Source organism: Furipterus horrens, unplaced genomic scaffold, assembly GCF_987537825.1.
Source record: "Furipterus horrens unplaced genomic scaffold, mFurHor1.1.pri manual_scaffold_2, whole genome shotgun sequence".
Lineage (NCBI taxonomy): Eukaryota > Metazoa > Chordata > Mammalia > Chiroptera > Furipteridae > Furipterus > Furipterus horrens.
The window spans coordinates 192,079,740-192,095,719 of NW_028327172.1; the positions used below are offsets into that span (position 1 = coordinate 192,079,740).

General features: G+C 42.2%; 1 protein-coding gene across 11 annotated transcripts in view; it reads right to left on the reverse strand.

Moving 5' to 3' along the window:
- LIMCH1 (LIM and calponin homology domains 1) overlaps window positions 1-15,980 on the reverse strand; it is a 315,733-nt gene that overhangs the window by 48,701 nt on the left and 251,052 nt on the right. For 5 of the 11 annotated variants that reach the window (XM_090266944.1, XM_090266947.1, XM_090266946.1 and 2 more), the window contains 4 exons: window positions 9,770-9,805; window positions 4,182-4,308; window positions 2,329-2,486; window positions 1,704-2,112 (listed from right to left, as the gene is read on the reverse strand). In XM_090266944.1, the coding sequence (XP_090123070.1) occupies window positions 1,704-2,112; window positions 2,329-2,486; window positions 4,182-4,308; window positions 9,770-9,805 (730 nt within the window). Of the gene's footprint in view, window positions 1-1,703; window positions 2,113-2,328; window positions 2,487-4,181; window positions 4,309-9,769; window positions 9,806-14,091; window positions 14,353-14,795; window positions 14,905-15,009; window positions 15,129-15,980 lie in introns of all 11 variants that reach the window. The other 6 variants (XM_090266945.1, XM_090266943.1, XM_090266948.1 and 3 more) reach the window with 2 other exon arrangements.

Here is a 15,980-nt window from a genome sequence, read left to right on the forward strand (position 1 = left end):
CACACCCACCCCTTAGCTTCTGTCCTGGCATTGCCTGGTAACAGCTGTTTATTTACATATTACTCTTGACCACAAGTGGGCCCATCCACTCAGTAGTGGGGCTGTGAATAAGGCTGATAGTCATCGAGGCCAATGATGAGTCAAGGGCTCACTGGTGGTCAAGAGTGAGCCCTTGCGTTAAATGGACCTTTCCTGCAGTTGTTCAATCCACGTCCCCATGAATGCTCTTCCTGAGGCCTCTACCCTGTCTTGCCACAGTGGTAAGGACCTGGGCTTTCTCAGGGCCTAGGCCTTGCCATGAAGTCAACTATCCTAATTGTTCTGTTGAAATGATTACACTGCACTGCTTATGTAAATGAGGGGAAGTGGATATCCAGATTAATCTGATTGGATGCCTTGGATACAAGTTAAATGAATGTATTCTCTACTCCTGCTCTGAGTCATCCCAACATCAAACCTTTCCTCAGGAAATATTATAGGCAGTTAGTTTATTGTCATGGGTCCTAGGTGAAGGATAGTGGGGCAGTACCTGGGTGAGCTGCCAAGCACGGAGAGGCTCATGTATATCTGTGTATGCGTGAGTCTGCATGATGAATAGCTTATCTTCTCAGGAAAAATTCATGTATTTATTCAATAAACACTTGCTGATGGCCTATCATGTCCTGGGTGCCTACGTCAGCTGTGAACAACAAAGACACAGCCCTGGCCCTTCAAGGGACAAACATCTCAATTCAACCCAGATGAGACAGGCTCAACATTTTTCTTTTGTTTTATCAAAGCCTAAGGCACAGATTTTAAAGATGCATTCAGAGTTATTTAAGCAGAAGTCAGGAAGTGTGGTTTGGTTCCCTCTGAAATTCAATAGAATGATACCAGGCATCGCATTGCTCAATTAGTTTGCTTAAGCAAACTTTCTTTACATGTCCATGACTGCCAATGATGAATTCCACCTCTGTCTTCTATTACAGGCCCATGTGGTGTGCAGGGACAATGAGAACTGATTTTGCTTTATAGTTAACAGAGCTTAACACAAAGGATGAGTGCCTCCCCATAATGTGAGGGAAAATACGGGAATTTGAGAAAGTGAAAAGATGTTTGGTTGACATAGGTTAGTTCTGAAACATTATTTTACACATTTGTTGGTAAAAAGACAACCTAGTTTCTTTCCACTTAAACATATTTCAAAAATCTGTTTCATTTGAGGACTAAGAACATCCTGTATTTCCATATGTTCCCTGTATGTTTTTTTCAACTGTTGAAATGTCAATTACTTCCTAAAAGAGAAAGCCGTATACATTTCTATTCAAACAATGGCAATTAAGTTTTTTTGAAAAGTTTGCAATACCTCCAGATAGTTGGAGATATCTAGGGTGTTACTAAGTTAGGGCTTATGACCACAAATACAGAGACCATGCCATTGAATCAAATTAGAAAACAGACTTTGCGCATGGAAATTACTCAACCATCAATCTCATTGGAGTCCATCAGTATTAACAGCAGGAATTAAGGGGAACCATCTCTCCCTAAGCATTTATAAACCAAATCTTGGACATGTAAACTTTGCAATTGTAAATGTTAACACATTTTGCTTTTGTTTGCATTTTCTTTTTCGGACAAAAGAAAATAATTGCATTTTCTTGAGGCAAAATGCTTCTTTCCATCAACTCCCTGGACTTCAGTTTTGCTGAAGGAACTCATCCTACCTTAAAGGTCTTCAGAACCTCTTGAGAGTTTTTGGGCTGGGAGTAAGGCTTGGGTGTCAGCATAGGCACTGCTTTGGGAGTGACAGTTTTGCTCGGAGACCCACTGCCTGCTGACATGCTGGTATCCAGGATGTTGGTACGAGCGATGGTGGTTTCCACAGTGGCAGTGAACTTGGGTGGAGGCAGTGACTGTTGCCGCAGGTATTTCATGGGGTTGGGTTCGTTCGGGAAGGGGGATACGTTTGGCTCTGTTGAATGGCTTCTTTCCAGGATTTTTGGCATCTCCAAGCGTTCCAGAACAGCCTCGCTGATGGTGAACCTCTCGATGTACTGCTGTAGGATCCCCTCCGCCTCCTCCTGGGACCGCGCGTTTTTATACGCCTCGTGCAACTCCCTCTCTCTCCGCTCTCTAAAGCATGGGCGTGGGACAGAGAAGCAATACCAAAGTCAACAACGGTCACAAAAATTGCAAAGGAGACCTCGGTAGGAACCAAGGTGGGGCTGAAAGGACAGCACATGCTGCGTGTAATATTGGTGTCAGAGCCTTTGTGATAAGCAACAATTTTTAGAAAAAGCACATCTAGATAATATTGTACAATAAGCAATAACAACAGAAAGAACCCACTTTTCTTGAACAATCTCTCTGTAGGTTTTGATGCTTTTCCTTCGTTCACTTGTCCCATCCTCTCCAGCCAGTAACTTCTCCATTTTTTTCCTTTCTTCCTCTTTCTTGATTAAGTCCTGAGAAGCACTTCTTCTACGGCTCTTCCAACGAGCCAGGTCCTGCAGGGGTGGATTTGGCAGAGACAGAACATACTTTTTCAGGCTTGCACATAACTCCATTTCTACCCTTCAGAGTTTAGTGAGCACTGACTATGGATCAGGTACTATGCTAAGGCATTCCCACCCACTCCCATATAAGTCTGGTGGGAACAGGAATGCCTCAAAGGCAGGAAGCCTTTCACAGCAGGGCAGCACATTTATTTAAATATGGCAATGTGAAATTTGCAATCATATTCCATGTCAGTTGCCAAATTGTAAAGTATTGCCTCACAGGGGATTGTAAGACTTCATTTCTTACTATTTATGACTTGTGCATTGTGAGTGGACTTGTTGACAATACAAGAGCAGGAATCAACCACAGACCTACACAATGTCCTCAGGGAAGGAAAACATTGGCTTTGGGCTCTCACAGAATCGATGATTCTATACATATTAATTCTTCTGATCCTTACAACACCCTCCCCACAAATCCTATAGGCAGTTATAGCATAAGGACAAAGAGTTAGGATTCTGAAGTCAGATGGGTGGGACTGCAGCTTAGGAAGTGATCCCAGCCAGCTCTGTCTCTTCCATGCTTTGGAATCACAGGCCCAGTTCTTAGACTCTCTGTACCTCAGTTTCTTCATCTCTAAAATGGGGATGATAATAACACTCACTCTTACAAGCTTTCTGTGAGGGTTAAATGAGATAGTACATGTAAGGTACCAGGCACATAGTAAGTGCTCGATATAGTGCAGAGATAATTATTATAACATTTTATCAACATTGGAGAAGTTAACTTTTTAAATTAGTGGAGAGTTAAGTTTGCAATTGCTATCTCGGAGTGCTCTGTGAGGATTAAATGAGCTAAGCCAGTCTGGCTGGTGTGGCTCAGTGGATTGAGTGCTGGCCTGTGAACCTAAAGGTCGCCAGTTCGATTCCCAGTCAGTGCACATGCCTGGGTTGTAGGCCAGGTCCCCAGTTGGGGGCCTGTGAGAGGCAACCACACATTGATGTTTCTCTTCCTCTCTTTCTTGCTCCCTTACCCTCTCTCTGAAAATAAATAAAATCTTTTAAAAAAAGAGAGATAGCTCAGCCCTGTCTTCAAGCTCTTCCTGGACACTGGATCTTTGCTTTCAGCACTCAGACAATCCTAAAGCCCTCAGTAGACTCTGGAGCCTCCCTTCCCTAGCTCTCTAGCTGTGTGACTCTGGGCAAGTTACTTAGTTGTTCTGGGACTCATCTGTGGAATTGAGGACAATCATAGTTGCTCTCTCACTGAGTTACTAAATGGATTAAAGAGAATTATTTTATGCATGGCACTTAGAATAGTGCCTGTTACTGGTATGCTTTCAGTGTTGGCCATTATTATTGTCTTCATCATTCATTTCAAACATATAATCTCACAAGACAGTGCCTCCTCAATTCTACATCTCATGCCAATGGCTCCCTCCCCCCACCTCCTCCCTGTTGTGTGGCCAACCTTGGGGGATACTTGCAGATTGTCATTCACTCCTCACCCTTCATGCTGCTACTAACCTTCCTTTAATTCCCACATTTACTGTGCCACTGTTGGAAATCCTCTAGGGGATTCCTTCCCCTGCACCTCTTTCAAGTCCAGGACTGCCCACCCCATGAGATCTTTTGCTCTGAAGAGCCTCTAACCCATGGTGCTGGGCAGCCTCCCTGCTGCCCATGGCCTTGGCCGGCACTCACATCTTGCCATTTGTCGTCCTCTTCCCGCAGCTGGCTATTGATCAGTTGCAGCTGCTCCTGGCGGGCCCTGCTGTGCGGCTGCACTGCAGCCTCCTCCTCACACCGCATGTCAAACATACTCGTGCTCCTGAGTGTGGACAGAGCAGAGACAAAAATGGACCAGGATCAGCAACCGTTTTCTGTGTGCATTTGGGGCCATTCTGTCGCGTGGGGGCGCTACCGCGTTCAAAAAACTGTCCCTCCCTCAGCCAGCAGCGTGCACGCCAGCATCCCCACCTCTTCTCCTTCTGCAGCAAAAGCCAGAATGTGACCATCTTTGCCTTCAGGGGTGGCTGCATCAGGTCAATATAATTTTACATGTAGGTGCCACAGTATGTTTAAAGAAAAGAGCTAGAAAAGGTATATGACACTCTGGGCTCCTCTAATTTGGAAATGTATTAGAAAATACAAAAGAGAATTAAAAGATCTACCTTGGGGAGAATTTGTGGAGAAGGAGGGTAGCGTTCCATGAAGTAAATGCTTCTTTGTGTAAAGACTGGGCTTAAATGTTTTCTACATTAACTGAGTCAACCTCTCCATTTTCAAAACAATATTACATGGTCTTAAGTCTAAGACACCCACCTTTTCATATTGTACTATTTTCTGAATTTTGGTGCATCCAACAACTATCCATTAGTGATGCATATGTTTGATATGGTTATTTCTATTTCCTCTAAAACTGTAAGTCAATAGTGCGGTTGATGGTATCTCGGAGTAAAAACAATAATGTATTTTATATTAAGATTAAGGAATAAAATATGCAAATCAGTATATACATTATATCCTAATATTCTTACACTCATTTTTCTTTACTTTTGTCAGGATATCTCTGAATTTCTTTCAAAAGAAAAATATAGGGAAAAAAATGTAATACCCTCAGGCTGTACATACAATTGATACATTCTATAGGAGCTTACTAAATGGTGGGCAAGACCATAAGCTTTTTTTCTATGATGCTCACATAGACCTTGCTTAAGCAGCAAGACGAAAACAGGAAAACAAAAAAGCAAAAAACAAAAACAAAGCAAATCCCTATCCTCTTTTTTTTCCTCTCTCTCAAAGAAATGATAAGCTCTGGGGCAAAGTGGGTTATATAGTCCCCAAATCAAGAAATGGAGGGCCCTTTAAAGTTCACTCCAAGAACCAAAGACTGTGATAGTCCATTTTTGAAGCCAGCTTAACACAAAGAAAAAGAAGAGCCGTGCACGTAGACACCAACTAATTCCAGACACCATCAGTGATGTCCAAAATAGTCATTGCCACGGCCGGACAGTGAAATGGCAGCAGTGTCGCTGGATGCTAGTGGGTCCCTCAGCAGACAGCGAGTCTCTGGAGGGGAAAATGACCCCCAATACAGTGAAGGCAGTGGTTGCCCACTGTCCCACCAATCAATTCAAAATGAATCAGCAAGGTGTGTGGGGCCTCGCCCCTCTCTAGATATTGGACAATTTAAATCTGACCTGAGAGAGTGAAAACTGAAGACAGTACTTGTCATCTGACTTCCCCAAGGCTGTTCTAATAATCTGACTGTGTGGAAGAACTTCTATCTGAGGTTTCTCTAAACTCAGATATGACACACCACGGTGTGAAGCCGCCTCCACGTGTCAGTGGGTAGTGCTGGTGTGGGTGCCGTGCCTTGCAGACCAAGTGTAGTCCTCAAGAGGCAGGAGGGACTGCAATTTTTCACTGATTGTAGACTATTTATTAATGCTTAGGAAAGGGTTAGGAATTTGCAGAATTTGGTAGAAAAGTCTAACCCATGTTTTTTGAACTTCATGGATCAAAATTCACTTAAGTAGGCTTTCCGGAAGGAGACTGAAATTCATCCCATTCCTCCTCTCAGAGTTAAAAAAAAAACAAACAAAAAACCTACTTTTAAATATATTCAATTCAGTCAGTTCCTTTTTTAAGGCAATTCAGTGTTTGCAAAGATCTTAGCAGATAAAAATCTCTCTGAGCTGGGACTCTTGTGTAAGCTATTCAGTAGTTGGAGATTGTGGGGGAGAAAGACGGTCCCTTCCTTCAGCTTTGCCATCTACATCATTTCTAAAGGGCAGGGTTTTGGTTTAGGCCACAGCGGGTGGCCATACAGCTGGGTCTTCTTCTGGGACCCCAGAAAGACACTGGCAGCCTTCTCCAAAATTGGGAATTGGTTATCTCACTTGGCAGACATGAGGAAGACAAGAGCAAGGCCTTCAGATCTGACTTCTGTCCTGAGTTCCTAGCTCCATCCCATCATGAAGTTCTAACTGTCTCAGCCCAAATGTGGCCAAAAGCTGGTTAGCGAAATAAAAAGAGAAACTTTTGTTTGCCCTCTCATATACCAGGAAGTACTATTTTTCCCAGTTTTTTTAAAAAAGAAATACCAGTAAAAAAAAAACAACAAAACAATAAGCAATATTTTTAGGCCATAAAAAAAAAAAAAAAAAAGGAACTAAGCAAGTTGAAAACTGAAAATACTAGACAAAAATCAGCTGAGTCACCATTTGGAAAATGTGCCCTAGTTCAGAGGTTGGACTCAGTCTCCAAAATGAAGAAGTGTGTGCCTAGGGGTGGGGTGGGGGATCCTGAAGAAGCCCAGGTTCTTCACATATTAATGTGACTTGCACTAATATTCAGTGCTGATGCACTAATAACCTGGGCTTCTCAACACAATAAACTGTGCTTTTGGGCTGTTGGGACAGGGACCCTGGCTGCAGAGCCTGGGAATCTCTCTTGGTGGTGGGTTGGCATTTTTGAGGGCCAGGATTAAATTATTCCAAGGGGAGCCTAGAAATTGTTCCTGGGCCAAGTCCAAGGGAAGGGAATTAAGGATAGGATGGCCTGTGGCTCTCACAGTGTACAGGATCCACTGCAGGGGAGGGTGTGGGAGAGGAGGAGTAGACAAGAGAGGAAAAGGGCAAGAAGGTGAAACCCAATCTACGGAAATGTTCTTGGCTTGCCAGGAGGCGGAAATTTCTGTCTGCCTGTGTGGTAGGTCTGCCCCTGACCTGCATTTTCCTTAAAGGGCACATCTTTTTTTGATTGGGCTGTATTGTAAGAATGTGTCAATTATGCATAAATAGAGCCTGTGCCAACAAATGCCCTTAAAGATTTTTGAAAAAAGGAGATAACATGGTAGTAAACTAAATATAGTATGGCATTCTATTTAAAAAAATAAACTCCTGATATAAACTTTTCATTTTGTTCCTCACGTGGTTTCATGTAAATTGTGTCTACTCCAAGAAGGAAATTTGGTACTTTTGATATTCCTAGATAAGATGTCTGGAAAAGAAGCTCCTTTTACCTTTATTCCATAAGGCGACTTTTTGTTAATTTAGAGAAGGAGTTAAGGGAGTCCCCAGCTCCACCCCCTTCAAAAAAGTCATTAACTTCTCCTGTGGGTGAGCTTTCATATTCGGGTATAGGCAAAATCGCTCTGTAATAGAGCTCTTTTATCTCAGGCAAATTGCATGGTGTCTTTGCACTGATGAAGAATGAATCCATTCTATCAAAATATTTTTTGAATCAAATCAAAGTTGTGTTTTTGCCTATCAATCTTATGTAATCTCTCTTTTCAGTGAATGTTAAATATTGCCACTGCAGATTTTAAAAGTAACCAGGGCTCACTTTTATAGCCTACTTAACTCTGCACAGTGAGCCCAGTTCAGGCTGAATTTGCCTTTGGATTTGAGACATGACTGTTCTGTGTGTCCGGCCACAAAGCAATCAGAGCTCACCCATCGGAAACGGATTCCCTTGGTGCTGGAGTCAGACTGCTTAGAGCTTCGAGTACAAACTAGGCTGACAACTGGAGCATGAACATGGAAAAAGCACAATTTGAAGACAATGCATTTTGTCTAATTCTCATTGTCACCGGTGGAGACAACAGTGGTGTGTTCTACACCATTATTCAGGTTCTCAAGATACGCCTTGAAACCAGGGCTCAGAGCAGGAAGACCAGGGAAAGAACAGTGGTGCTCACTCTTCTGAAGAGCCAGCCCCCCACAAGGCCACAGAATGCCTCTCACAGAGGAATGACATGAGGCTCAGCAGGCAGAATTAGGTATTAATCATGTTTCTTAACATGTGGATTACCCCAATCTGAGGACACTAGTATTCTGCTAAGAAAACTTATGCCTTAGATATTTGTTTCAGAATGCACTGTGCATAGGAAACCCATTTTTCAAATGGAATTAATGTGGTCACAAATGGGAGAGAGTGAATTTTTCTCAAATTTAGAGGTGAGGCGGGCATGGGTAGTGAGAGTCAGAGAGGAGCGGAAACTAAGCAGCAGGGAGAGAATGCCCACACCCTGTTTTAAATCGTGGCACCTTTCTACGTATGCCATGGAGCCCGACCGGAATTCCAACACATTGGTGTCAAGTTCCTCCAACCTGGGAAGAACTCGGGCTTCTGAATCCATAATTAGTGATTTAGGATTTATTTTCTTAGTTGAAAAAAATGTGGTCATGACAATGACTGCATCTTTGTTAACTCCAAGACCCAACATATCAAGAATGAAATGCAAGCGCTGCCTCCTGACACTCAATGGTTTGGCTGAACTAAGTGGCTGGGTTGGTGAAGAATGGGGTGGTCTGTGGGCTTCATTTTAAAGCTGGTTTCTCTTTTCTGTCCTAATTGCTTGGACCGAAAGGGCCCAGAGGTCTGAGAGGGGGGGAAACTTAAAATATTTCCCTCAGCCCAAACTAAGTATAATGGGCAAAAGGGTTTTGGACAGGTGAGATGTGCCTGGCACACCTTCCTCCAAAGAAGCCCTTCTTTTCCTTAATGTGGAACATTGAAAAATTAATCCCTGCCTTTTGTCATCTAGTGGTTATGGATTGAATGATGTCTTTTAACTTTGTTGCCAAATCTGTAGGCCCCAGAATACAACAAGGATGCCAGCCTGTTAAACCAAGCACACCGTTGTGTGCCAACTGAGCCAACTGACCTGGAGTCTGCACGATCCTTCCCATGTGGGAAGGCCACCCTCCCCTCCACACCCCCACTCTTATTAGGGATTTCTGGACCCAAGGGTAGATAGGACAATGACCATGTCCAGCTTGAAGCAGCTAGAGAAGCTTGAGACCTTCGCCCATTGTCCTTTGTAAGATTATAAAGGGTCTTAATATCTGAGAGGGAGGGATTATTATTTTTTATTGTTAAAATAATTAATTAATCATTTATTTATTTAAAAAAAGAAGAATACAAAGAAAAAGAATGAAATGCAAATGCAGAGTTCTGCTTTAATAATTTCATGGTTCAGAAAAGGTACCAACAGCCAAATGGTAACAAGAACATTAACATGCCCCATCTATGGAAAGCAAATGTTAAGTTTTAAGCAGCAGCTGCATATTAGAATCATGCTTCAGTTGCTTTTTCATTCATCTCTCTTGCACAGAACATATGTTCTGCATTCCAACTTCAAGTGCTTTTTTGAAGCTGCACAAGTCGGTTAGCTATTCAGTTCACTATTGCACCAATTGCATTTCCATTAGTGGTAAGTACCGAAGGCATGCAGTTTAGGCTAGTAATTAACATATTCCTACGAATACAAGACAACTTACTCTGCGTCATCAGACACAGGAATTCTCGGACCGTATCTATAAGACCAAATACAAAATTAGAGGATTTGCAAGACAAGGTTAATGCTGTAACTGAGCTGAAAAGAAAAACTGCTGGTGAAATGTATGTGTGCCGCCCTTTTTTTGCTGACCATACTGGAAGAGAAGTGTCATTATACAATTAACAATATTCATTAATTGCTAAAAACAAAAGTTCTTGACAGTTCTAAAGTATGCAAAATGTATATTAAGACAAAAAGGAGAAATGAAAATAATCCCCATGCTACACACACAAAAAAGAATCTGTTCAATATAAACACAAAAAGGCTTAGGTACAACCCACAAAATTTAGAGAAGGCAGCTTTAAAAAACTCAAACCTGCATTATGGTTGTTCACAAACAGTTAAACTGCTCATGCTTTATGTTTGCCATAACAAGCTGTAATGGACACCTAACATAGAAGCATGTGCTTACTGGCCCTTTCCCTGACGTGTTAATGCATTTATGACATCAAAGAGTGATTCTGCAGTTTTCCGAAAGCAAACCAGAACTCCAACCAGAACCCCAATCAGTGCCTTCTGCATGCATTTGAGAAAAACCACAATTCCTAGAAAACTGGCAGCCTTAATCCAAACCAGACTTGTATGATATTCCATCACATGAAACACCAAAGTTTTTTTTTTTTTAACAATCTTTTATAGTCTTCTGATTATTTTGATCTACAAAGCTGTACCCTCTGCGATATAGGCACTTTAAGTTTTAATGTGTCTGATAAAGCAAAGGAAAAGGTCAAGTTAGAAAACAAAATTAGAACTTCAGAAGGGCATATTTTAAGCACATTTTAAAAATGCAGCTCCCTCTCCTCTGCAAAGGAGAATCTTAAGAGAAGGCTCTTATTTCTTATGCCCTGTAAAGCTGTTCATTTATGCACTCTGCTTGGTGGGTAAAGAATTATTTGAGTCAAGAAAAAAAATGTCCTGCTTTCAGTTTCCAATAAATTAAATTGTGGGGTTTTCAGCAAAAATTACCTGATCCCATGTTTAGTTTCCTACAGGGAAAAGAGCAATTTCTAAAGATCTCTTCCTGCAGTCTCAGAGAAAACACCTCAGAATATATGGGTGTACACACACATACACCCTTTCCTCCTATGTTTTTATCATTCTAGAACAGTCTGCATTCATTGAAAGTTATTTTCATTCATAGTGAAGGCAACCACACCAGAGTAAAACCCAAAGTAAATGTTGACACGGACAAAACCAAAGCAAGGAAAGGGTTTGTGGATGTTTCTCTTCTGGTAGCGAGACTCTTTTTTTTTTTTTCTCTCTCTCTCTCTCTTTTTCCAGTAGGTAGTTTCAGAAGGTGCTAACATTTAACCCAATACACCCAATTTTCCAAAAATACCATCGTGTTGAAGCAGATGATCAGTGGATTCCTGCACATTGAGAGAATGAATAAGCAGCGTTAATTCTGAAGACCAGAGAGCTGTTTCCCAGTTAATTAATCGGTCTATTGGAATAGACTTATTCAAATACTGTGTGTTGTAAATTATCTATGGAAGAGAGCCAAGAACTTATTCCTAATGGATGATTAATCTAGAAATAGCCAATTAAGAGTTGGCTATGTACTTTTGTATCTCTTTTTGAATATTTCTGTTAATGTTTGATTGAAGTATAACACACATACAGAAAGTGCATGGACCATACGCACACACCTCAATGATTTTTCACGAACCGAACACACCTGTAGATTACCACTGACTGTTTTGTGCTATGTGAATGACCCATACAGTACGTATGCTTTTGAATTTGACTTCTTTAGCATATTTTGTTTGAGATTCAGCTGTTGTTGGTATAGAATATATTTGCTTTTAAATTGCTTCTACCAAAATACAGCCTTTCACAATGAGCTTTGCCAACAAATGCAGGGGTTCTTCTTTTGGGGTTTCCTGAAGAGTGACCAGATTAGGCCCTTGGTAAGTGTTTATTGAGTTCTTATTGGATGGTATGGAAATTGAAAAGAAAAGAGTTGCATAGTCTCTGAAGATAAATTTAATCTATTCCTTTACTAGTGGATTTAAGGAATTTCCTCTCAGACTAATTTATCAGCTTTAGGAGGGCATCAATTTAAGCAGAACTGCCTTTATTGTTAAGTGGAAGATAATTAGAGCTTGGGCTTCAAATTGGTTTCCCAGTGGTCCTATGGGAAATTGAAATGTAAAGGTAAGTTAAAAAATAATAAAGAGATGTTTTTAATGCAAAGTAGGTGAGTCAATAAGCTATGCGGTACAAAATTAGCCAGATAAATCACAGTTGGCATGTGTCCTTAAAAAAAGGCAATTAATAGTTTCATTGTGAGAGTAGGGGTATTTAGAAAGATAAATAAAATATCCTGTGTACCTATTGTTTGCACTTCAGAATTATTAATTAGCTGGTTATACATTTCCATATTGTGAACTAACACAAGCTTTATTTGAAGTGAGAGGGGGGAATGGGTTTACTGCTCCTTTAAGATTATCCCCCAGCACCCAGAACAGTGTATTTTACAGATAGTAATAACTCAATAAATACCTGTAGAAAGGAAAATGAATTCCCAAGGTGTGTGCTTGCTCAGTCACACAATGGTGTCACACAGTGAATCTGACGATATCACCTTATGCTTAGACTAGCCATCCCTTCCCGTTTGAATATAAAGAGGACTTCTTCTGAATCACAAATAGAGGGACAGATAGTCCTGGCAGGGAATTCATCAGACTTCCGGTTTCCTCTAGTAATCTGTGTTGGCAATGCACTGCAGTGGGACTGTGGCTTTTGCCCAAAGAGAGCTGGATTTGAATATTGGATGTGTACTTAGCAGCTGTGCAGACATGGGCCTCCAGTTCCTCAATGCAGAATGCAGATGTTGATTCTTACTTTCAAAGGTTGTGTGAGTAGTAAGTAAATGGGAAAGCACCTAGAACATAGGCAGCTGCAGGCCTCCATTCCTATCTTCCTTCCATGCTAACTTGCTTTACAGTAGCCCATGCACCCAGGGCCAAGCTATGTCAAGGGCATCTGTAGATCAGTCCTAACCATTCGATATCCAAGTGATATTCACTCACTTCTCTCCGCATCAGGCATCCCATTTGTGAAATGGGGCTGACATTCTCTAAACTACCCGTGAATTCTTGGAAGGCAAGCTAGAGGAAGCAGACACACTTTGAAAAGGCTACAGAGCACTCTATAGCTATAAAGTAGAGCATGAATAATACCCATACTCCCTGAAGCCAGTGTTACAATAAGGCCATATTATAGCATTATTATTATCATTCAAAAGAATGTAAAACAGATGAAATCCACAAGATAAAGATGGCTAGGACACTCATTTTAAATTTCCAGGTTTACTGAAGGTTCTTCCTGCTCACCACTCCACCCTCTGGCCCACTACCATCACGGACCTTCCAGGAAGCAGAACTCCGTCATTTCCTGTTTGATGGTGGAACTTAAAATCATGCTAAACACTCCCCACTCTTTTGCTCTACACTGATCAGGAAGTCCACAAATATATCACTCTTATTAAATAGCAACAGAAGGTTTATTATTTTCTTACTCTTAATTTTAAACAGTATTTTATTTATTTATTTATTTTTAATTTTTTTAGAGGGAGTGGAAGGGAGAGAGAAATAAAGGGAGAGAAAGATCTACGTGAGACAGAAACATTGACTGGCTGCCTCTCATACATGCCTTTACCTGCGATCCAGGCATGCACTCCCAACTGGGAATTGAACCTGTAACCTTTTGGTTTGTGGGACAACACCCAACCAACTGAGCTATACCTGCCAGGACTCCCTATTCTTCATTTTAAATCAAGTCACTGCATGAAACACAACTCCCATGTCTAGAGAACACTAACTATTTCCTAGCGTTGAAATTAAATTAAATTACAAATTTTTTAAATGGTATATATCTTCTGTGGACTGGAAGAACCTCCTGGAATCAGAGTGAAATCAAGTAGATCAGAAAGAAGTTCAACCCCTTTACCCAGAGGTTCCTATGTCAGCAGGGAAGAAACAAAAGTGCTTCTCATTCAGGGTGCCCACAGATGAGGGTCAAAAAGAATGTTTAACAGAAAAATTCACAACTGAACTATTCTTTCCACACCTGCTTACATGCAAAAAAAGGAAAAATTCTTGGCAGACTGGGCCAATTTTCAACATTGTTTCTGTAAGCAATAGCGGGTAAGTGGCATTGAGGTACCATAATGCATTAATAATGTATTCAAATCATATATCCAGGCTCAGAATGGAGAAACAAAGTCACAAGAAACAGGGCACAGGATAATCTTCTGACCTCTTATCCTTCATTGGTGGGCCCTTCGCAGATTCCTCCACATCCTGTTGCTTTGCAAATGGAACTGGAAGGAACTGGTTTGGCTTGGATCCAATGTGTCTAAGAGACATCCCAGTTCTCCTGGCCATCATGTCATCTTTTTGTGAATCATACAACTTTCTTTGGTTTTTCAGTCTGCTGCCACTCCAGGCAGGAGCTGTCGTCTTCTCTGAGCTTCCTTCTTTCCCTGAAGCCTCCCATTCAGAGGCCAGAGGACAGGAACTAGGGCAACATTCAATCCAGCCAATCAAAGTCCACTTATTGCTAAGATATTTTCAGTAGCATCACTCACTTGGCATTAACTCAAGACAGAAGGAGCCAATGTCCACAGAGGCAGCAGCACGCATAGCAACTGAGGACTAATACCGTGGGCCTCCATCATGCAACTGGTACTCACGTGGGAAGAGGTTTCCCTTTCTGGCTTTCATAACTTCTGAGAAGAAAATCTGGCCAGCGCCCAGCCACATGCAAAGGCTAAGATCTCTACCCAGAGGGGCCACTGAAAGCGCAGCTCTGACCCTGGGGTGGGCGCATTCCTTTAAGTGACTTAGCTCCACATCACGTCAGTCACCAAGTGCATACTGTGGCTCTAAGCTGCTTTTTGGGAGCACAAAAGCCACACACAGCAGAGGCAGCACACCCTGGAAGGCAGGCAAGGCGCTCACAGTGTCTGGCCACTCTCCTCGGATCTTTCAGCCTGCCGCGGCATCTCTGAAGCCCTTTGGGCACCTCTTTTCTCTTCTTTGCCATCCTGTGGCAGCTGTTTGGATGTAACTAAAGCCAGAGAGGACAGCTTTACTACTAGGAAAGAATTCACACCAGAGGCCTTGACCCCGCCTGTCATCCTTCACCTCCCAGGGAGGGAGTGTAGCTCCTCACCTTCCTCTGTCCCTGCTGGGCATGCACCCACACTGCTGACGGGCCCCTCCTGGGACTCCAGCACAGGAGCCCACTGCGAGACCCTGCGGCCATCGTCATCTGCACCAGAATTCACTAAGCTGTTGATAATCAAGTAGCATTGGTGTCAAGAGAAAAGAGGAAAAAGAGTTATGAAGGGAGACAGTGAAAGTCATGGAGACTGAAAGATTAAGAGAATTTGGTTGCTCTCATTGCAGGAGCCAGTTAGTAAGGATGACATATGCAAATTGAGCAAACACAATGGAAACCCTGGCAAGGACCTGAGAAAATCAAGGATGCTTGGCATGACTGCCACCATGGGATTGAGTGATGGCCTCCTCGGGAGTCAAGGACTCAAAGATGCATTTCTCCTTACTTACTTACTCCCACTCTTCCACGTCAGGTCCCCATCAGTTTTGGGAACCCCAGCTGTGTATTTCTGGTATACTGGGGTTACTTTACCTAAAGCCTGCCCTCCTCTATGGTGTCACCCACAGTATAGAACCAAAGAAATTCTCTGTATGTCATGAATCATCTAACTCATTCTCATTCCTTTGGATTTCAAGGACCAAGGAGAATGTCTTGAGCATTTCCTCCTGCCGCAGAGAGCTTCACTTTGATCCCACCATGCAGGTGGAACGATGGTTCCCAGGAGATCCAGAGCCTTACAAATACCCTCTTCCTGCTTAATGGAAGAGAGACCAGCTCACAGAACTGAATCCCCCAAAAAGGGTTTGGGAATTTAAAGCTGGAAGGCCTCCAACTGAAGACAAGAGCCAGACACAGGCCTAGAAGTTTTCCCTGGCGACTCCTCACAAATTGGGGTGGTGATTCATCCAAGGAAACTCTTGACCCTTAGGGACCCCTGAGAGAGGAGTCTCTTTTCACTCAAGATTTCTCACATAATTTTTTAAAGTCAGGGAGGGAAGAGACCTTTACTTTTTTGTATGTCC